The sequence below is a fragment of the Drosophila virilis genome, chromosome X, assembly GCF_030788295.1.
Source record: "Drosophila virilis strain 15010-1051.87 chromosome X, Dvir_AGI_RSII-ME, whole genome shotgun sequence".
Classification (NCBI taxonomy): Eukaryota; Metazoa; Arthropoda; class Insecta; order Diptera; family Drosophilidae; genus Drosophila; species Drosophila virilis.
Genome location: NC_091543.1, coordinates 18588290 through 18612304, shown reverse-complemented (window position 1 = coordinate 18612304; position 24015 = coordinate 18588290). Strand labels below are relative to the sequence as shown.

Below are 24015 nucleotides of genomic sequence, written 5' to 3'. Positions count from 1 at the left end.
AAATTACAGCGGGCTTAGTGTGGCCAGCTCTGCCCAATAATATACCACTCTGGTATACATTTCTTTGATGTTATCGATTGCTAAGTATAAGAGCGCATGACTACTTGTTCAAAATGTTGTTCATTTTTAGCACCTTTGACGATAACGGTTAAGCAATTCAAACATGCTCTTTGGCTACCAGCTTTACTTATTGTTTATGTCTTCAACGATTGATTAAACCATAATGTTATTTGTTCATATATAAGTGACCATTTGGCTTTCCATCAAAAAACTAAATAAGCATATTTAACTAACTGTGAAAATTGTATAATCCTAAATTAGAGCATTTTTGATAAAACATAAAAATTTTAAATAATTTGTAACGCCTGGCGTAAGACGTACAATAAGTTGCAATTTTAAGCATTTTTTTGACAACGTGCATGACTAACCTTGACTCAATATTAAATCCTAACGTAAGTTTTGCCTGATCTCTATATCATTGAGAAAATCTAGTATGTATTTGCAAACGTATCTTTTCTTTTTTACAAACTACATTTGGGATTCCTGTTCGAATGGCAAACGGTCACACGGTGCCACAGCTGAGCTCGCAATAAAAATAAATATCGAATTTGTGTTTGTGTGCTGCAGTCCAAATAGTGTTTTCTAATGTTTTGCTGCAGTTTAAACTAGGTAACGCAGTAGCTAAAAACTTCAAAAAAAAAAATGTGCACACTTTAAACCGTACAGAAATAGCCAAACGTGTTAAGCTTTCAATAGTTAATATCAATCGACTGTTTTGTATGGCGCTTTGTTTTGAATTTTTATATAATTTGCATTTTATTCTAAAAAACATTTGCGCACATACACACAAACGGAAGATATAGTCGGACGCGAAGTTGCCTATGTACATACATACATACATATGCCCGCCCACACACATACGTAAAATGAATTTTGCTCAGTGCTTGTGTTCTTATACTCTTGTACTGGATATTTTGATTTGTTCAAGCAATATGTGCGTTTTAAATTAATGTTTACTGCTGATTTTGCTTAAGTTAGTGTATTTAATAATTGCCTTGCCCCGTCAGTAAAAAGAATATTGCAAACTTACATACATATATTCTCAAAGTTTTAAGACGCAGTTTGAGTGTCACTGCGCTGAAGCACAGTTTGAGAGCCTTTGGAAGCAATTTTCATTAACACCTGTTTTTGCATGTATCGCGCAGCGTTTTTTTTTTTTTTTAGTTAATGTATTGAAATATATTTTAGAAATAATACACATATATAGTTATAGTTAATATAAAAAATAAAACTGCTGTTTTATAGAAAAAACTAAACATATTTGAATAGCATATATTGAATGGGTCAAAATCGTAAAGCCTATACAAGTATATATATATATATATATTTAATAAGTAAAAATAATGAAAAAACTAATATCTCAAAAAGAAGAGTGTAAGATAATGCTCACTTGTAGAGCTCGACTTCTAGTCAAATATTTGTCCAATAATATATGCAAGGGTATTCAATGATCGATGCGACAACGATCAACATTTTCTATATAGTATAGGTGCTTTTGTTTTATTTCCCTGCTCATATCTACGGCGGGGCCATCACATTTGGCAATTGTCTAATAATACCAATGAACCTCTACATATTTATGCACCCCACCTCAACCCTCATCAACCGTCCCACTGATCATCCCACCACGCCACATACAGTGAGGCATTTGAAGATGACCGACAAGGGACAGAGGCACAGTGTACATCGGTGCATCAGCAACTATCCGTACAATGCGGGCAGCGGAAGCGCCCAGGCGAATCTGGAGGCCAGCTGCAAGAGTAAGTGGTGGCGCGATTTTTAAGTTTATCGGCAATTGCAGGCGATATGATTTGTGGCTCGCTTGTAATCTGCATTATAATTATTATATTTCGATTTATTTTAGATTCGTTGGACTTTGTGCAACGCCTGAATCTGTTGAGCACGTTGAGCGTGCACAACGGTTGTGTGAATACGGTTAATTGGAATGCCAGCGGAACGCTCATTGTATCCGGCTCCGATGACAATCATCTGGTCATCACGGAGACCAAGAGCGGTCGTGTGGCGGCCAGGACAAAGACTCAGCACAAGCGTCATATATTTAGTGCACGTTTCATGCCGCACTCAAACGATCTGGCGGTCATCTCGTGCTCCGGCGAGGGTATTGTGTTGCACACCGAATTCCTGGCACCCTACGGCCCCGGCAGAAGCATGGAGGAGGCGCTCATTGGCGAGTCCGATCGCTATGCCAGTTTCTTTGATTGCCACGCCTTTGGCAGTACATACGATGTCCTACCGCTGCCCGACAGCCCACGCATGTTCCTCAGCTGCGGCGAAGACGGCACCGTCCGTTGCATTGACCTAAGGGTGAGCAGTCGCTGTGCCGAGTCCGTTTGCGACAAGCACATCTTTATAACGGCACCGTGCGCGGTGACAGCAATGGATGTGGCGCCCATTAATCATTATAATGTTGCCATTGGCTGCTCGGACTCCATAGTTCGGCTCTATGATCGCCGCATGCTCTCCGCTGGCATCGATCGGGAGCGCATCACTTGGCCATTGAAAGCTTATCCCATACCGATGAAGTATACACGCCGGCATTACCGTCCCACCTGCGTTAAGTTTAGCGCCGACGAATCGGAACTGCTGGTCAGCTATTCCATGGAGCAGCTATATTTGTTTGATATGCATCATCCGGGCTACAATGATGCCGAGCTGCTACGCAGCGGCTGTTACACGCCCAAGCTGCGGCGCGACAATGATCCAGAGCCGCAAATGCCGCGCCTGCGTTTTCGCGGCGATTGGTCCGATACAGGCCCCAATTCCATGGCCAATGCCGAGCACGGTTCCAATCGTCCCAATGTCGGTCAGGCGCGTCCGCCGCTTGAGCCTGGTGTGCTGAGTCGACTCAGCGATGAAATCTTTCGCATGCTCAATTCTCAAACACGTCAGCTACGTGCCCTAAATCCGAGCACCAGCAGCAGCTACTCCACCCCAAGGACACCGGCTCATATGTCCTGGCAAGACGCTGTTCTACGCACCCTGGATAACCAGAGGGAGACCGCAATAGCTCCCAACAACAGCCTACTTAGTAGTGCCGCCAATGCACCCATTCCCATAGAGTCGCCGCCAGCAGTTGCGAACTCGTCAGCTGATGGTAAGTGGAGCAGTTCGCTGACCGTTGCCGTACGCAAAACACTGAGTACGAAAAGTATTTGGACACAGCCGTGTGTATTAAGTAGTTAATAGTTAAGCTCTTAAATAGTGTATTAAATGACTGGAAATACATATCACCTCCTTTCATGATACCTACGCTAAGTATGTAGACATTCATATAGAAAAGGAATCCGAATTTATACTTAAATACTTATTTACTTGCCCAGGAGAACACACATGCACGATTATTGTATTGTCAGCTATCAATAAGACCGAGACGGCAGACTTATGCATGCAATGAGAAAGAGTGAGATAGACTGCATGAGAATATATTAGAGTGAGAGTATGAACAAACATAAATAGATACAGCACAACTGGCTAATGCATATACAAACGTGCAAAACGTACCTAAACTCTTGAGAATCGCATAGTAAGGGGTTTTTAAACAGACGTTGACGTGCTGTGCATTTGGTAAAGGAGACAACAAACATATATTTGTATTTACTTACTCGTACACAAATATATACAACTTGTAATAATAATCCAAAAAGAAAATCAAAACCTGCAACGCTTACTTGAATGAATGAGAATCGAATAGTACGGCACTATTAAAAAAATATATTTACTTTGAATTTGCATAATATGCATTCGTCAATACAAATACATATATAAAATACATTTTCCTTTTATAGACGCCACACCTGCTGAATCCTTGAATGCTGAGCCTGCAGAAGTGAAGAGCGACACTGTGCTGGAACCTGCTAGGGAGAATAGGCAAGATCGTCAAGAGCTGAACAAATTTGATTATGTGAAAATGTCGTTTAGCGGACATCGGAACTCGCGTACCATGGTGAAGGGCGCCTGTTTCTGGGGCGACGACTTCATTATGTCCGGCTCGGATTGCGGCCACATCTTTGTCTGGCAACGGCAGACGGGCAAAGTGGTGAAAACGCTGCTCGCGGATCATCGCGTAGTGAATCGTGTCCAGCCGCATCCGACGCTACCCTATTTGGTTAGCTCGGGCATTGATTACAACGTGAAGGTCTGGGCGCCAATTTCACCAAAGGCCATCTTCGACGAGAGCGAAACGGCTGAGGTACATGTGCCACTATATATATATATATATATAATATTGTTTATTTATACGATAATTTATATTTGCAGCTGATCAGGAGCAATGAGATAATGCTAGTGGAGACACGCGATACTATAACGGTACCTGCTCAGATCATGATACGCATTTTGGCCAGTCTACATCAGTATCGTCGCCTGATGCACGCCTCGGGTGGATCGGCATTCGGCATGGAAAATAGGCGGAACCGTAGAGACGCTGTGCGCGTGGCTATGAATGCGGAGAATGCGGGAGTTGTTGCTGTTGCTGTTGATCACAATAATGATAATGCAGCTAACGATATTGATAATGAGAATGAGGACAACGATGATAGTGACAGCAACCACAACAGCAACAGCTCGAATGCAACTTAAACCAATCTAGTCAATATCAAAAAAAAAAGCTTATCAATGAGTGTAAACTATATATTAACTATAAATGTATGTTTAATCGGCGCTGCATCGGCTACTCCCAGTATGTATAAATATATATATACGCCCCATTCCCTCCTGCCGTTAGTTGTGTCCGAAAGAAAATACCCTCACACATTCCCCAATATAGTTATGAAATGTATATCCAATGCACTATCAGCGCCGACGTCTAAATTGTGAGACTCAACGAGCATACAAGAGCGTATGTGATGCATATAACGATATTTAAACATTTGTTCCTTTCTAATTTGTAAATTATTAAACTCAAAACGTAAATACTTTTTGGTTTGCTATTGCTTTAGTGGCGCCACGAAATAGGATTGAATTCAAGCAAATATCCTCTATTCCGATTGCTCATCTATTTTAAATACCTATTTAAAACGAACTTGGTTGTGTATACGAAATAGAATATTATATGTTTTTATTTCGTTTCGAAAACAGAGTATTATATTCGACAAAGCATATATTAATATCATACTTTGTTTTTTAAAACAAAGTAAAGAATCGTATGTATTCTATTTCCATATGCTGTATTGAGTGGCAACATTTTTGTTAGGGTTCGGACCAGGTTAAAGTGATTGTTTGTTGGGTCAATAAGAATAAATTAAATGTTTGTTGATTGTTTCTAAATCATATGAGATATATGTTATATATTTATGTATTTGTCGTATATATATATAATAGATATATACATACGTACATGCGATTAAGTACTCTACGCTTAAATGCTAAACAACTATAAGTAAAATGCACTATTTACAAAAGTCAACTGATATTATTTACATCGTACAGCATCTATCAAATATCATGTTTGTTTCCTGCTTATTCGGGGAAACAAATTTTTGAAAATAACGTCTAGTTAAATACACATTACACGTTCTAAACAATATGTTGCACACACTGATCTTTTAACAATTGTTTGAATAAATATGATACTTAAATGTTATTACAACTACATTAGGTGCGACGCAGGCCCAGACTATCAATGGTCTTCGTTATCGCCATATCATTTATTTCCGCCTCCTCGGGCTCCTGATTTTTATTAGTACTACTACTACTATTATTATTATTATTAGTGCTACTGACGCCGCCATTGGCACTCGCGGCTCCACTGGCTGCGACAGTTGGCTCCGCGGAGCGTGCCGCATACGTGTCGGAGAATATGTGGGCCAGTGCCACATAGTGGCCATATCTGTTGCCAATCGCTGTAGCTGAAGATGTAGCTGTAGCTGTGCCGCTCACGCTGGGCGCCGCAGTAACATTCGGCTGCTGCTCCTCCGGCTGTTCCATGCGTGGGCGTCGTATTGGAGGCGGTTGTACCTCCTCCTGGTTAGCAGCTAGTGCTGCTGCTGCTGCTGCTGCTGCCTGTGTGCGCGCAATGCTCTCACTGCTGGCAACAGCATGGGGCACGCATAGGCCATGCCGGGCGATTGCTGCGTCAATGGCATTGCGCTCAAGATCGAAAGCGGGCGCTCGGGAAATCGCCTCGGTGCGATAATGTCGCACAATTTCCAAGTTATGGTTAACATAATTCTCGCGCTGCGCCTCTGACAGCACGGCTGTGTGCCAAGCCTGCAGCTGTTCGTCTGTCATATTGTTGACTACATATTTTCACATGTATAAAGATATACACAAAATAATAATGTGCACAAATGGCCATGAAACAACAAAAAAAAAAAAGTGGAAAAAACAAATATGTATTACATGAAAAGGTCCTTGTGCAAATGCTGGATTTGCCCAAATTCAATTTTAACTGAAGCATCTACTCACAGTTGCAGCTGGCATTGGCCCCTCGCCTCAACGCCAAGTTTTCCATTTTGATTTTTGGCCAGTTAAACGAATGTAAATAATTTTGGCATACAAATGTGTCTATTGCATACACAAATGCATTAGAGATGTGCGATTAATTATCGATACGCCAAACGTCAAGCATCGGCAACACTTGAATACCTATCGATACTTGTTCGTTATTCACGCTTCGATACCGATGCCCCGAAAGCTTTATTTGTGCATTTTGTGTGCAATTAAATTTGCTTTATTCATTTAAACGCAAAATCAATACGCTAAGCTGCATTTATATACGTCAATATTCGATGATGATAAAATAAATATTCATAGAAGATACGAAATATTTATTTCCAAAAGAGCCTAAAAACTGGCTTGCATATTTGAAAACATGGCCGAAAAGTACCGTTACGTTTAGACAATTTGTGAGGAGTAGTTGGAAAACCTAGTAAAAGGAATTTTCGTTTCTCAGATACAAATATAGTCATGCATTTAAAATACCTTTGCAATTCTGAAAAAGAAACCTTTAATTTCAAAAATATGAAAAAATTAATTTTGGTTAATTTCAAATTAAATACTATTATAGGTCAAATTTAGTTGGGTATATTAAAAATCCAACAAATATTATAATAGAATTTAAACTAAAAACTAAACCAAATGCAATGGAATAAAAATCTACCGAAAGCTAGGTTTGAATCAAAACCCGGAATACAGACTAGACTCAACTAAACGAACTGAGCCCAAATGGAAGCTGGTTCGAACCACTGACCACATGTGCTTTGGGATTTTAATGTAAATTCATTTTGAGAAACATTTGAAAGCCTGACCGTCAACGATCAAAGATCATATCCGTTTGCCCAATGGCCAAAACTGAAGGAAGATATTCGCGTCACGCTTGGATACATTCACCCATTCACAATTTGCAATTGCAGGCTGCGTTAATTTTTCCGCCTTGTTTGAGGCCTGTCGATTGCATGTTGTAACAGGTTGGCTTGCAGCCGGGAATGCAGGCTGAGCAGTCATGGCAGCCACTGCAGCAGCAGCAGCAGCAGCAGCAGCAGCGGCAGTAGCTGATAAAAGTATCTCGAACGTAAAATTCTTAACGTTTCGTTTTGGAATTTATTTGCTTTTTTTTTTTTTTTGTGTTTTTTGTTTTCTTTCTTGGCTGCGTCTGCGGCAGCTTTTCTGGCGGCCCATTTCGACGGGCCAAGTCGAACGAGCGATTGGGGTTGGACCGACTGCATACGGTCTGTGTTGGGTTTCGGGGGGTTCCCGGGGTTCAGGGCCTGGGTCTGTTACTGCGCGGAATGCATTCACGTTTTTTTTTTTTTTTTTTTTTGCCTTTCGCATTTTACATTTGCCTAGCCTGCTGTAATTGGCAATGAAAAATTCCAAGTGTTTTTCAAAGTACTCTCCGGGATGGCCCAATATAAGCCCAACTAACTAACAAAGAAAGCAATTTCACAACATATACACACACACACACACACACATACATGGGTAAATACTTTGTAAAAGTAATAAAACAACAAAACAATTTCAAAATCGCACAATTGCAGAAAAACTGAGAGCTAACGTAGTTGTCTAAAGACCTAAACCCTCCCCCGCCCACCCCCACCCAACTTGCCAACTTTGTGGGGCTGCCAAACGAAAACATTTCCAACTGTTGCTATTGCCATATTCCGTAACAAGGTACAGCAAAAAAAAAAAAAAAAATAAAACAAAATAAAATTAAATTAAATTAAAAAAAAAAAAAAACAAAAACAAAAACTAAAGTCGTATTAAAAATTCCAAAGTGCATAAGCAAATATTAGTGCACAGTGCCTGCATTTTGCTCATTTAATGTAAAACATTTTTTTGTGCCATTTACACGAGAGAGAAAAACAAATGCATTAACAAAATTTACATATATAGTTTTATATTATTACTAATTGAATACACATATGCAGAGGGGGGACTCACAGAGTTGTTTATTTATATTCCTAAATGTTCATATTAAGACAAGTAAGTGTCTGGAGTACCAGGCTGGGAGATACCCTCAATCCAGTACTGAGCTTCCGGTACACATCTTTTTCGCCCTCCCCTCTTACGTTCATCTCCAAGAACACATTCATGTGCTTCTTCTTGCCTTGCATTCTAGATAAACTTCGGTGCTTAAGGTCCGATCTTCATTGAATGTGTGTACATTCTTGAACAAATTCGGCGCTTAAGGTCCGATCTTTATCAATTTTAGGGTCCAAAATAGCATCGAACATTTTGTATATACCAAAACGCTTGGCTCTACATTTAAAAATCTGCGATTTCGAAAGGAATGTTGGAGAGTTCATAAAAGTGATATATTCCTTCTCGTATGCCATACGAGAACCTACAAGCCAAGTTGTTGTATGTAGCGTTTCTAATATTCGAGTTGTGCTTTAAAGAAAAAGTCTTGAAATTGTTATTTATTGATATTTAGAAAACGGTGGCAGATATCAGTAAAAATATGCTATACGGGTTCTGTATGTGGCATATATTAAAAATTTCAAGTGTCTGGCATTTGTAGTTTTCGAGATGGATGGTTTCTTACAGCTGGACGGACGTGAAGACGGGCTAGATCGACTCAGTTCGTCCACCTGAACAATTTTATATATACTTTAAGGGTTCGGGAATACTTTCTTCTGCCCGTTTCAAGCACTTAAGCCCAAACGGGTTCGGGGTGGATTTATTGTTCCAAGAGGATCTTTTATCAAGATATAAATATTGTTCCCCCTTCAACTTAGTATATTAAATTGATGGTAAAAACAATTTGCAAATGTTCCAAGGCGATGTCTTTTGCATGAACCGGTTCGAATATAGTTTCGTTTGTTGTTCAGCAACTGGTTCGGTGCTTGGTAAAAGAACAAAGTAATAATAAAAGCATTTCCCAGTTCGAACCGGAGCAACGGAACCGAACCGGAACTAGACACAAGATTCGAATTGATTCAAATAGATCAAAATATTGGCTCACAATATGGAAAAACCCGATGTGCTTTTGTGCTTATGAATTCAGTGCCAGATATTATAATGTAAGGTCAAATTTATGCACACGAATGTACACGAAAATACATTCAAGAGAAATGTGTAAATACAAATGAATGAATCGAATCTTTTATTTAAATGCGAAAGTCTTTTTGGCTAGACTCTTGATGCTGTTGCTTAGTATGATCATGTGTGTGTGTGTGTGCGTGTGTGTGTGTGTGTGTTCATGTAGAATATGGGTGTATGTATCTGAATATCTCATCTTGAATTTTGTACTCGTATTTTATTCGTTTTCATCTTGTCTTGTCTTGCCTTGTCTTCTGCTGCGTTTATATATAGACAAACCGACTGCGGATCGACATCGACATCGACATCGACCGTCTGCACACATGCTGAGTTTTTTTTTTTTTTTTTTTTTTTGGTTTTTTTTTTTTTGTGTTCACTTTCAACACACTAGCCTTAATGTCTAATGATGTTTTGCCCCTTACACGCGTGAAGTAGAAAATTGTTGGATTTATTTTTAGCCCAATCAAATAATGAACAAACCTTTCGAGAACAAATCGGCGTAGGCCCTCGCGGCTGAGCGGTGCTATCAATGGAGGTCACTGCCGCCCCAAAATAAAATACAAGAAAATATAACAGTATATTTGCCATTCGCTTAGCCAGTGGGCAAATACACATACATATGTACATATGCACATGCATGCATGCGCATATGCATTCATTGTGGGCGGGCTGGGTTAACAAAGAAGTCAGCGGCAGCGTCGGCGTCGGCGTCGACGTCAGACAATGAGTTACAACTGTCAAGTCGATTGCCGTTAAATCGCTCAAGACGGCGACGGCGACGGCGACGGCGACAGAGACGTCGACCGAGACGCACGTTGCGTGGCGTGCGCAGTTTGGCGTCGTTTGGCCAAACACGAAGCTGAATTGCCGAGGCGCGCGCTCTAGGCGACACAATCCCAACCCTCGGGGTGTCCACCAGCCACTAGCTCATCATGCGGTTGAGAGCCCTGGTTGAGTTAGTTCCAATTGCTAACATCTTGATTTGACTGTGCGTGTGCGTGTGCGTGTGTGTGTGTATTATGGCCATTTCATAATTTTTAGTTTGTGTGTCTTTGATGCATCATCCAACCGCCACCCAACAGCCCTGCCCCACAGTTGCGGGCGCAACGCTTACCGCAACGCGCTCATTGTGTGCAGCACTCTCATCATGCGTTCCCACTCAATTGCTTGAGCTGTTTAATTGAGTGAGTGGGCGCTGACAAACAGCTGTTTTCGAGCGAACCAGCAACATGCAGAGATGGCGGCAAATTACAAACTTTGCCAATATGCGCAACAATGTCGATGCTAAGGCGCTTCCCTACCAGCCCCCGCACACCCTACGCTATAAATTCTCATCCTTCACATGGCACTCTTGCGCCCGGTCCCCCACCTCATGTAGTTGCATGTCGCACCCCACTAGGTTCTATATAAATATACATATTTGTGTGTGTGTGTGTGTGTGTGTGTGTGTGTGATGTTTGGTTCAATTTATAGCAATTAATGCATTGGAGGCGTGCATTTTAAATGCCTATGCCCAGTGACAATTTAATGGGGTTCAACAAACGCAAATTTTCATGCACGTTGCAACACACACACACACACACACACACACACACACACACATGCATAATAACGTGCAACGCATATGATTTATGAATGAACAATTAATCAAACCTTCCAAAGGCTCCAAACCGGTTTCGAACCGAACCGCGAACCAGTTCAAGCCAGAAATTCACAAGGCGAAACTCAAAATAAAATTGGCTGCTATTTATATAATTATATTTTACTGGTTTTAATTCAAATCTGCCTTCGAACATGTGAACAGCTCACGAACCGAAACCAAGGACGCGAACCGTGAACCGAACCACCGACAATTTAGTTTTTGCAGCCCTGAAGTTTTCCAAGTAACAGGCGCAGGCAAATAGACAATTTACAGTTTTAACTGGCATCGGTCACACATCAGAGGAGCAAGTGTCCTTGTTTAAATATCTCAGATTCCTGTTGAATATACATATAATTAATTCATGAGCTTTACTAATTAGTCCCTGGCATTGTAACGAAGTCAGCTTTAGGTCAGAGCCGGCGCCAAATTGTCAAATGATGAAACCAAAATAGAAATGGAAAAAAAAAAAAAATGATTTGTGTTAAGTGCCGCGTTGAGAGAGCCTGGCCATAGGCACACACAAGTATCTTGCAGGAGCTGCACACACACGCACGCACATGCAATTGCGCTCATTTCTTGAAACTCTCTCTCGCTCGCTCTTTCTCTCTCTATCGCTCTGTTGAGATGAGTGGAGGCTGAGTGAATTTGTGGTGGGTTCAGAGCGTGTCGCTTACACCAAACCGTTCCGTTGATCGCGACATGATTTGACATCACGAAAACAGTTGATCACAGGACATGCTAGACCGTAATTAATGATATCCTTTCGAAGGATATGATTGAGGTTACGTAATACCTGCAATACGTATGTGCGTATGTATGTACTTTAATAGTTAACCAGTTATGACCCATTTTACTTTAGTTTTTATATGTATGTATGTGCAAGTGTATGAATTCCTGTATGTGTGTGCGTGTGTGTGTGTGTGTCGGATTGTATCAATAGCTAACCAATTGCACTTAAAGTTTTTCAATAGCCTCAACCGTCACGCTGCAAATTTAAAACAACCAATTTTGAATTAGTGCTCTACTCCTCGATTCTCATAAATTAAATTAAGGACCGCAGGTTTGCTTGACTTGACTATACGTATTTTTTTTTGGTGATTTTTTTGTGTGCGTACATGTTTGTACGTATGTATAAATGTATGTATGTTGGTATGTATGTATGCTTGCATGTGTGTATGTATATATGTACATATATATATGTATGCATGTTTCCTTGTATCGATCATTAACCAAGTCTAATGCATTATTTTTAATAACTCCTGCCGTTGCGTTGCCTATAAAATTATATAGCTCTTTTTTTCAAATAATACTCTACTATTCGATTCTCAGAAAATCAAATAAGGCCTGCAAGTTTTATACGTTTAATTATAAATTTTTTGTTGTTAACAAGTTTTGTTTATGATATACTTGCGTTGGTGAATAATATACTTTATGCGTGTATATGTATTTGTGTATGTATTATGGACTATGTAATGCCCTACTTCGCGATTCTCAAGAATTAAAATAAGGCTTGCCGATGTTCGAGACTTGATAAAAGATTGTTTATAATGTGCGAATACTCAAATCAAACTAATACTATTTTGTATAGTAATGAGTATAGTTCTCTATTTAAATTACTTTAAATTGTAATTGAGCATGATTTTTATTAAACTCTGAGTGGTTATAAACAAAAAAATGTGCATACATTCATGCATATATGCATGCATGCATGTTCATGAATTCTTTTTAGTGTATCACAAATTTGTGGTACGCATAAACCTGCTCATACGTTAGCACATACATACATACATAGAAATGTAGTTATGGTGAACCGTGCCACAGCAAGTGTTCTGCTCGTACTCTTATACAGTCGCCTCAAAGCAGACCGCTCAACCTGAGGCAGGCCAGCAACAACATGTCTTTGAGCGAAACTCATTTCGGCAGCTAACCAGAACAACAGAACAGCAAAGGCAACAACAACATTGAACAGAAACAGCGGAAGCTGATTCATGCGCTGTGCGCACTCCACTCGCTCGCTCCCATGCGGTAGAGACAGCGGCAGCATTCTCTCACTCGCCATGTCTCGCTCTATCGTACTGTGTCACTCTCTTTCTCGCTCTCACACTCGTATTTTGCTCTCGGCCGCGTGTACTCCATTCAGCTGGTGGCGACCAACTCGGTGAGTAAATTTGCTGTATGTGTATATAGACATGTATGTGCGTATGTGTGAGTGTGTCGCGCGCATCGTATCCAACAAACTGTTGGGGCTCGGTCTTCGGGCATAGCTCGTATGCTGCTCTGTGTGCGAGCGTCTGTATGTGTTTGCTTCTGCTTGTGTGCCTGTGTGGGTAGGTTGGCAGTTTTACTGCACGGCTCGCTCGCGCGCAATGAGCGCTTTTGCTGTTTTAATTTTTGCCTGAAATACATTTTGAGCTAATTTCGTATTGGTAGTTTTGTTTATACCGTCGGTTGTGTTGGCGTCACATTTTGTATGCGAAAGCAAGCGCAGCACGTAGTTAACAAATTTAAATCAAATAGCCAAATTGCTTAGACAATATCTATAGAAAATTTCTTTTAACTTATTTACATGCATATGTATGTACAATATATGCATATGTATCTATGTGTCTCGGTGTGTGTCTGTGTCTACATTAAAAGCACATTTAGTCTTTGACTCTCCGGCCCGGAGCACTGAGCGGCGTGTGTAAGAAAAGCGTTCAAGAAAAAAAAAATGACGAAAGAGTATCCAATCAGAAACCGCATCCCAATTAGAATCATCTGTTAAGATACATGAAAACTTACACATTTGCCAGCGCGTGCCGCCTACAGGCGTAGGGCAAAGCAAAAGTGTACGAAAACAAAATTACACAAAAAGCAAAGCAAAAGAAATTAAATTGAATTCGCAACGGCAGCGGCAGCGGCAGCGGCGGCGGCGTCGGCAACGGCAACGGCAACGGCAGCAGAAGCGCGAAAAACCAAATTATTATTGCATATAAATATGTGCATATGTATATAAAGTAACTGTGTGCTGCGCTTCATAAGAGTGTGTGTGCGTGCGTGTATTTTTGGTGCTAATACATGTATATACGACAAGCATTTGTTGTTTCTCGGCACACACACACACACACACGCACGACAACTAATTTTTTGTGCATTTTTTTTTCCGGTGCGTCCTGTGACAGTCGTTGATTTTTTTTTGTGATATGACGCTGCAACGCCAGCACAACTGTTGCACCCAGCTAAATCGGCGACAATACGCCCAACAGGAATAATAGCAACAACAAGTAAGCAGCAGCAGCAGCAGCAGCAGCCGTCCAGAGATTGCGCGCCTTTTTTGTTGTAACGCGCGTCTCTGCATAATAAATGAAAGGAAAAGAACAATAATAGCTAAACACATGTTGATGTTGTTCAAATTTCAATTTGGTTAAAGCAAAGCAAAAGGCGCGCCCAGATAAGATACAGTTAAACGGAAGAGCAGCAAGAGCAACAGCGGCAGAGGCAGCGGCGGCAGCGGCGGCATCGGCGGCTACATCTGCAAACGAGAGAAGAAGAAAGAAATGCTTACAGCAAAATAAGAAGAAGAAGAAGCATAACTAGAATAGTGCTGTCGCCAAAGAATATGCGACTGTCACACACATACGTGTGTGTGTGTGTGTGTGTGTGAGTGCGCGCAATTGTTACATACCAACACCTGCAGCGCGTAAATGAAAGCAAAACAAAAGCGAAAACAACAACAGCCCACAACCAAAAACTCACAATGTTATACATGCTTGTAAAGTGGCATTAAATTGCAACAATAACAAAATTCGACAGCAGCAGCAACCAACAACAACACATGGCAACAGCGCCCATCAAGTGTCAATAAAACAACAACAGCAACAACAAAAACCAACAGAAAGACAAAAAAAAAAAAACAAAAAAACAAACACACACACACAAAAAATCTACACAAGCAGCAGAAGGTTGCTCGAGCGCTGCGGAGCTTCGAACTCGAACTCGAAATTCGAATTTCAGTTTGTCTTACACCGCCGCCGGCGGCAATCTTCAAATTTTTGTGTCAACGCTGCACTTTTCGAACCCGGCCCTCAACACCAAGAACCAAACGCCCCATCCAGCCCCCACCCCGCACCCGCGTGCCAACGCGGCTAACGGCATTTTCATATTTCAATTTAATTATTTGTGTGTGAGTGTGCTTGATATTTTTTTTTTTTTTTTGCAATTTTTTTTCTATAATTGTTGTCAAGTGAATGGCGCAAAAGCGAAAAGCAGTGCGAATGCAGTTGTGAATCAATCAAATCCATCAACAACAATCGCCGCATCAATTCAGCAACTCCAACGGCAGCTTCATGTCTGTATCAACACAAGAACAACAACAACAACAACAACAACAGCAGCAGCAGCAACAGCAACAATAGACATTCACTACGGCAACAAGCAACAACAACAACAACAACAACAACAACAACAACAACTACAACAACAACAGCAACAACAACATGGATTGTGATTATTCAAAATTTCTGTACAAAAGTAAGTAAAATTCTTAAATACACTGCAAAAATGTTTGTTTAAGGTTTGAACTATGTATATTTGTGGGAGTGTTCACTGTACTGCCAGCTAAAAGATATATTGGAAGACAATATATAATTTTCTTTCTTGTTTCACAAGCAGACTCAAAATCTCAAGTCTGAAAATTTGCTCAACTTCGATTTGTTCTTATTTTCAAACAGAATTTTTATTTTGTCCGAAAACTCCCGCCTTTTAAATGCAAATTGTGCGGCAGTCAAATTGAATTCTGTGTGCATATTTAATCGCAATCAAAGAACAGAAACGAATTTTTGGCAGTGCTGTGCTGCGAGCAGAAGCTAGTGCAAAAATCGAAAGCCCAAAAATGTTGCTAATCAGAAACCCGTCGGATGATTCATATACGGCGGCATATCGCATTACATCAGCGGCAGCTATCGCTTAATCTGATGCGTGGCTATTGTTATCAGCACAGAAAAACAAAAAAAAAAAAAGAAATGAATAAAAAAAAAAAAGAGAAAATAAATAACGATAATCTCTTTGATATGGTATGGTACATAAGTGTATGCGAAAGCACGATCAGACTTCAGCTGCAACTTTACTTCGGACACACTCTAGCCAAGGGCAAAGAATTTATTCTGAATTAAGTTTAACAATCAGTTAAACTAGCTGTCAAAATAACTGTTTGACGTTGCCACATATTTCGGGATTATATATAATCCGTATGTGTTATTTGTTACGATAAATTCAATATTTTTTTCCATTCCCTTTTGTGGCACATTCGTAAACGTTTTAACATGCATTTCATTTGTTAAAAACCTTCGTTTTTTTCTCTTCAAAACGAATTCGTGTTAGCGGCTTGGGAGGTAAAGCTTTTGACAATTCCTTGTGTCATATTCTTAAATGTTTCGCTGCGCCACTGGTTACAATTAGGTTGTAAGTACTCTTAGCAGTATGGGCACTTCATTGATAGGTAATAAAGTTGGAAAACGGCCGAAAAGAAGCTCTATCAAATCAATTAATTAATCAACCAATCATTAATGGGAAATAGGATGCTTATTGACAAAGCAGAGCTGGGAAGAATTTTCCAACTAGCTTTTCTTGTAGCTTTAAGAATAATATGTTATCAAAGCTAGAAGCCAACATATGTGCCCGAGTTATCTATCTTCCAAAGTTAAATAAAACTGACTTATGTTTATTCCAAACATTGGAACCGAGAGTCTGGAATTTTCTCTTTGAAAATCAGTTCGCCTACTTGCACCAGATAAGTGCATCTTAGGAAAACGTTTTGTTTATAACTTTTATAAGAGGCTTAGCGGCATTTATGTTATCTGGCCCGATTTGATTAGATTTGTGCTGTTTAACTGTGCGACTCGAAGTCTGCTTTGGACATATACTTATGTATATAAAAGGCTTGTAACCGTTCGAGTTCTTCTTTTTAAGTCTATGACAATCGTATCAAATAATATGCTTCACATTTCACAGCAGTTTTCAGTTTATGGAATTGTAATGAAGCGTAATTAAATACTTATGCATTTACCAACATGCGCCCATTTCATATTTCCAGCTGTTTAATTTTGAGTTTTATATATAAGGTACACTTTTTTATTATAATTTCTGATTTATGGCATTTAACGATGTGTTACCCAAAACTTGAACTTGTTGATTTTCAATCTATTTAGAAGTTTGCAAGTAAAAGTCAGTAAAATATATTTCATTACGTTTAAAATCAAGTATTCGAGTGAAAAATTGAAACGAGTGAATTTTTCAAGTCGATCTGAAAGTTTCCATTTAACAATTTTTTACTTTCGCAGTAGAAATATTCGATTATTTTATCCTATGGTTCTTCAACAAAAACCAAACTTAAACAGAGTGAAAATCTCAGCTTCTTAGCTTTAACGGATTGAGCTGTGCGCCAATCATCAATCATTCAGTCAGTCAATCAGAAATCAATTAAAGCTTAGCTAATGCATAGTTCTTGAAGACTAGAAGAGCTTTTGTGGAGTGGAGCTCGAGATCGAGAAGCTTTAATAAGCGACATAGAAGAAATTCGTTTTTAAAGCTTATGCAATGGGTAATGGATATCAATGATTAGCAAAGCCCATGAATGAATATTATATATGGCGGATATATGATATTTTGATGGAGTTTTTTTTTTTTTGGGCCATTGTTTAAAACAGATTTTCATTTGCAGTCACGTTAAATGCGAGAGTTTGAGCAATTTTATGCGTCACACACAGATCGCTAGATCGCTTCCAGCGAAAGATAGGGACTCGTTGCAGAAGGGGTAAGAGTGAGAGAGAGGGAGAGAGAGAGAAAGAGAGAGTAAGGGGGGCTCGGCTATTTGCAAGCTCAACTCATTTATATATTTGTATAGGAAATTGAATCGCAGAGCTACTTTATCAGTAGTATTATTCATGCGGCTCTGCTGTTCTGTTCGGATAATTAGTTTTGCACTTGCAAAAAGTCGCCGCTGGCAACGCGACGCCGAGAGTCAGACGATTCGGTTGGGGTTTCAGTTGGGGCTGGGGCTGGGGCTGGGGCCTAGGCCTGAGGGTTGAGGTTGTTGAGTGGAAACTGAAACAGAAACAGAAACAGTTGGCGCCACGCGCCGTTAATCGATTTGTGATATTTTATGATGTTGCCTTTTGCTGCCGGAGGAAATGTGGAAAATGGGCAAATGATTGTGAATGTGTATTTGTTTACATTCGCGGCGGTTGGCTGAGACGTTGGCGTCATCGAATTGCCTGGCTAATCAGAAGTTGCAGAAGATGAGGCAGAAAATGCGCTAAGTCCAATCAGAATGTCAACTGCCTTATTGCCAATCAGTCAGTCAGTCAGTCAGTCAGTCAATCAGTAAGTCCGTCAGTCGGTCCGTCCGTCTGTCTGTCGCACTGTGTGGCAGCTTTGCATTTTACTTTTCTTTTGCACATTACTTGAGTCGCACTCAAAGACAGACAGACAGACAGCCAGAAAAGCTAATTGAATTTGTTTTACAAATTGCTTTTATATTATGTAAGATCTATGCTAAACAGAGACATATATATATATATATATGTGTATAGAGAGAGGGAGAGAGGGTGGCTTTGCTCAGTAATATTGGGTTATAGGGCCAAGTCCAATGAAATGCTTTGTCACTTAAGACCCAAGCGTGTGTGCTTAGTTCTTATTTCTTAGTTAATTCTGCTGCAATAATTTGCATGACTGCGCCCCTTGCTGCAGCTACTTGCGGGGTTTCCCAGAAGCATACATCTCACAAATTTATACACATATTCCGTGCTGGTTTCTAAAGAATAGAATTATACAAAATTATCTGTTTTTATAATTTCTAACCGCGTCATTTTGCTTTTGACCGAAAGGGGTTTTTTTTTTTTTGAGACCTAGAGCTTTAACATAGATTTAATGGAACCTTTAGTTTCCCTTATATTCCGCACTTTGCTGTGATTTCTTTGTAATCAAACACGTCTTAACTTATATTCTTAATAGAACTTTCAAAATTAGTTAAGCTCTTTATATTTTTATCTTATCTTTTTTAATAGAGCTTTGAAACGCAGTTAGGACCGACGCATTCTATTTAAACATTTCCACTCTAACAAGTGGATTGGCCACAATTCGCTTAAAACTTATTCATGCACAGATTTTCAATCTCCTCTGAACTGTCAAGACTTGATCAGGCATCCAATAGGTAGGCGACGGTTTGAAACGCAGCTTTAACCCTCTTATATTGAAAATTGAACTTCAGCACAGACAATTTTGTTTTCCCAATTTCCGCCATAGCAAGTGGATTGGCCACAATCCGCTTGAAAATAATTTTTGCAAAGTTTTTTAACCATTTCTTCAGCTCTTAAGCTTTGCTAAGATTACCAAAATGTTGTCTTATAAGTTATGGGCAGACCTCGAGCTTGAATTTATGGAGATTTTAACAAACATTGTTTTCACTCATATTCCGCACATCTTGCTTAAGGAATTTCCACCCGAAATAGTGAATTTGCGAAAATCCAGTTCTACCGAATTCTTGCATAGATTTTCCACCAATTCTCAGCTCTCAAGATTTGATCCGTCAGCCAAAGGGTAGATTTAGATTTAGCTATAATTCGTTTGAAGTGCTTTGAATTGCACATTGTATGCTTTTTAGATATAGTCGAGCTCCATTGACAGTTTGCAATAACCTGATCGGATCGTAAATTGATCGTAACGCTGTTTCATTATAAGCAGTCCAATCACCGAACCACAAACGTCAACGTCGACGTCTCGCCGTTTTAGCGAGGTTCTCGTATAACCTTTTTATTATCATAGCATTCATGCATCATGTACGAGTACGACAACGAAAATGAGTCCGAGTACTTGTAATCTTACTATCTTGGGCTCTGTTGCTGTTTATATTTGCCACTGAAAGTGCTTTAATGAAGGTCGATTGCGAGGAACTTTATCGGCCAGCAAAGCTCATTGACTTGCCCAGAATTTATTGGTTGACAAAGTGCATTTTAAATAAACCTGATAATTGGAACAGCTTTTGCTCTTTGATAGATATACGCTGATACACTGAAAGGGTTAGAAACTTAAAGCACGACAACTCGCTACGATTGAGTGCTTGTTGTTTTCTTTGAAATCTTTTGCCTTTGCGGTTTTTCACACAAAAAATCCTTTATCTAAAAATCCTTTATCCAACTATCAAAGTTCTGATTGCTTTGCAGTTTCATTTCTTACCGATGCTTCCTTTAAGTTGGTAAGTTTCTCACTTATCGCAATTTCCTTAAAAAGATATTTCTTATGTTTTTCCGATTGTGCCAAAAGCAAGCTTAAATGCATCGATTAAATTAAACACAATTTATAAAAAATCTTATATATTTATAACGGCGATATATTATCAGGTAGTACAAACAGTATCATCGATATATAAACATGTCTGTCTGTTCGTCTAACTGTCTTTAAGTCCGCCCTTCCTCTGGTACATTAAATTTCTAAACTTTGTTTTCTAAGAACAAGTTTGTTCAATTTGATCGATAACTGCTTTCACTAAGCCAAAATCCGATTAATATTTACAGCAGCTAGTATCGCAAATTATAAAACCTAGATGCATCGCATTTTTTATTCAGATTTTTTTTCGCAAGTATTCTATTATTTAGACGATTTCCTCCCTACTCGTACATCTCTTTGTGTGTACAGAACGGCTTGGGTTTTCGCATATGCAAATATCTTAAAGCTCAAAACTTATTCAAGAATATGGAAAACAGACATAGAGATGCCCAAAGTGCTTGACAGTCTAGAGGGTATTATAATGTCGTCACGAAATATGTACTCCATAAAGGGAGACGTCTTTTCGCTCATGAACTCCATAGAGTGGGCATTACGTCTGTCAAAATCGGAGCGGTTGCTCACTATTCTTCCCCCTAAGATATCTGCGAAACAGTTGCAAATCGGAATAGTTCTATATTATTGCCAAGAATAGCCTTTCGTTCTTATTTGTTAAATTTTCCTTGCTTGGATCTCTTAATTTTCAAGTGGAAAGGTCTGCTGCATTGTGTATATTGTGTATATATGTAATATATATACGTAAACCATATCCATATCTGTGGAACAATTATGCCGTGCATGGAACATCTTTCTTTCATCAGAATTGGGTGTGCGAACAATACGCACCGAGCTGTTGACTAAGGGCAGTATCCGAAACCTTTACGCATCATTGGATTGAACATATGTGAATCCGGCGCCGCCCCCAAAAGAGGGCCACACGATGCACTTGCTGCAACTGCAACTGCAACTGCAACTCAAGTTTCCCATGAGGCGAGCAGGTTTCAGCAGCATGTGGGCGCCGCCTTGAGAGCCCAACAGACATATGTATATATATATATATATATATATATCTATATGAATATGCGTATGTCTTTGCTTTGTTGTATTACAATGAAATCGATCTGTCTAACTAGAGGTTAGGCTTAACACTCGGCCTGCTAACTCACAGACAGATCTCAGCTTCAGAATCCATATCGAAGAGACGAAGAGAATCTGCCGATCAGCGAAAAAATAACTATATATATATATATATATATATAAATCTTTGCCACATTTCTTTGATATTTGATACGGGATACCAGCGGTGCAGCGTCCTGCTTGCTGCTGCCACAAAACTCTGCGTGTGTGTGTGTGTGCCCCCCCTCCTCTTCTTTGTTGTCAGCTGTTCTGTCATTTCAGTTGAATTGCCGGCCGGTCGCACGTAGTATCTGTAGCTGTATCTGTCCCCTCCAGGCGCTGCCGTTTGGTAGCGTCTTGAAAGTATTTAATACACACGCACACACACACGCACATTCAGCACACACACACACACAGACACACACACACACACACACTCACAGGCATAGCACACACACTCTTATGCACACTCGTGCATACTTTGTTTTGTCGTTTTCAACATTTTTCAACGTTCAGGAATTCAAAAAATTCTTTACTTTAAAGTAAAAATAAATTCCATGCAACATCCGCCATGTTGGCTTTGGCTATTTTTGCCGCCTGCGGCAGCGGCAACCAATGTTATAATGGCCCAGAGCCAAAGCCAAAGCCAGCGCACGAACCCCTCCCCCCCTCCCATCCTCCTACCTCCTGTTCACAATTCCCCCACTCCCCACTACGTCCCTTTGCCAAAGCTGTGCGTCGCCCTTTGACTGTCTTCGCAGCGGCCAGTTTGAAAACTCTGGAACTTCAAAACGTGTAGCGGCTCCTCCGCCCGGTTCCACAACGAACCGCGAACCGCTCTTCCACTTGGTATTTGTTTTTATTTAATGCTTTGCCGCCGCTATTTCTCCTTCTTTTTCTTTTTCTTTTCCTTTTTTTTCTTGCCTTGTTTCTGATTTTTGTTTCGATTTGTTCCACGCTTTGTTTTTATAACTGAAATCCAAGTATGCTTTGGAGGGGCGCATTTCGGTTGCACCCCTCCAAACGCTGTCGCTGTCACAGTTGCTGTTGCCGCCTAGAAATTGTGATTGTTATCATTTGATCGTATCCAGCATCCGGATGGACTTGCCGACTTGTCAGCATTTCTTTGCTTAACAACAGTAGCATTCCAGTCTGCGTATTCTTTTCGCCGAACAAATAAACCCTTTCTACCCAAATGTCATCGAAATACTCCCAACATATTTGGTTTTATAGATTTCTCACGCCTTTCCTGCTGTTGTGAGCTTGCAATTTCACCTATATTTCACTTCTTATATCACTTCCAGTCTGCGTATTCTTTTCGTCGAACAAATAAACCCTTTCTACCCAAATGTCATCGAAATACTCTCAACATATTTGGTTTTATAGATTTCTCACGCCTTTCCTGCTGTTGTGAGCTTGCAATTTCACCTATATTTCACTTCTTATATCACTTCCAGTCTGCGTATTCTTTTCGCCGAACAAATAAACCCTTTCTACCCAAATGTCATCGAAATACTCTCAACATATTTGGTTTTATAGATTTCTCACGCCTCTCCTGCTGTTGGCAGCTTGCAATTTCACCTATATTTCACTTCTTATATCACTTCCAGTCTGCGTATTCTTTTCGTCGAACAAATAAACCCTTTCTACCCAAATGTCATCGAAATACTCTCAACATATTTGGTTTTATAGATTTCTCACGCCTCTCCTGCTGTTGGCAGCTTGCAATTTCACCTATATTTCACTTCTTATATCACTTCCAGTCTGCGTATTCTTTTCGTCGAACAAATAAACCCTTTCTACCCAAATGTCATCGAAATACTCTCAACATATTTGGTTTTATAGATTTCTCACGCCTCTCCTGCTGTTGGCAGCTTGCAATTTCACCTATATTTCACTTTTGAATTCACTTTTAGTCTACGTATTCACTCAAATGTCATCGAAATACTCTTTAAGTTTTTTATTTTATATATTTCTTTCGTCACTTTTCAGTTTTGAAATAACTTTAGGCCTAAGTATTCTTTCAGCAGAACAAACAAACCCTTTTTCCAAATTTCATAGAACTACTTTGTAAGTATTTCGTTTTATATATCTCTTACGTATCTTCTGCTTTTCAAAGCTTGCAATTTCACCTATATTTCACTTGTGATATCACTTAAATCAGTGGAAATATAACTTTTAACAACGTTTGTTATTTTACCTGGATAGTTCAGGCGTTTGGTGGGGTGACTCTTCAAGCTCCAACCACAAATATCCCAAAATAAAACCAATTTAGCTAACTTTTAAAAATATTCCTTATTTTACATACATTTTATTGAAATTATTAAAATTATCAAATAAAAAAAAAACGAAAAAGAAAGGCAATTTTCGGCAGAGAGAGCTTCAAAATCTTTCAA

The 24015-nt window shown here is 39.7% G+C and overlaps 3 protein-coding genes across 5 annotated transcripts in view; 2 read left to right on the top strand and 1 right to left on the bottom strand.

Annotated features, from left to right (window-relative positions):
• The first annotated feature begins 344 nt into the window (after window positions 1-344).
• On the top strand, window positions 345-4992 carry LOC6632152 (DDB1- and CUL4-associated factor 6). Of its 3 annotated transcripts, none has more exons than XM_015171250.3 (5): window positions 345-452; window positions 1701-1820; window positions 1925-3175; window positions 3867-4270; window positions 4339-4992. In XM_015171250.3, the coding sequence occupies exons 2-5, from the start codon at window positions 1715-1717 to the stop codon at window positions 4657-4659; spliced, it is 2082 nt and encodes a 693-aa protein (XP_015026736.1). In that variant the 5' UTR covers window positions 345-452; window positions 1701-1714; the 3' UTR covers window positions 4660-4992. The 3 variants fall into 3 exon arrangements, with proteins under 3 accessions (XP_015026736.1, XP_002055761.2, XP_032296083.1); XM_002055725.4 differs by lacking the exon at window positions 345-452 and adding an exon at window positions 552-669; XM_032440192.2 differs by lacking the exon at window positions 345-452 and adding an exon at window positions 735-994.
• Window positions 4993-5673: 681 nt separating this feature from the next.
• On the bottom strand, window positions 5674-6632 carry LOC6632153 (uncharacterized). Its single transcript, XM_002055726.4, has 2 exons — window positions 6487-6632; window positions 5674-6317 (listed from the first exon to the last, which is right to left on the bottom strand). Exons 1-2 carry the CDS (start codon window positions 6530-6532, stop codon window positions 5674-5676), a joined length of 690 nt encoding a protein of 229 aa, XP_002055762.2. The 5' UTR covers window positions 6533-6632.
• A 7016-nt stretch (window positions 6633-13648) lies between these two features.
• sd (TEA domain transcription factor 1 homolog scalloped) overlaps window positions 13649-24015 on the top strand; it is a 66810-nt gene continuing 56443 nt past the window's right edge. The window contains exon 1 of the mRNA XM_032439682.2: window positions 13649-15715. Coding sequence (XP_032295573.1) covers window positions 15682-15715 — 34 coding nt within the window. The 5' untranslated portion in view covers window positions 13649-15681. The remainder of the gene's footprint in view (window positions 15716-24015) is intronic.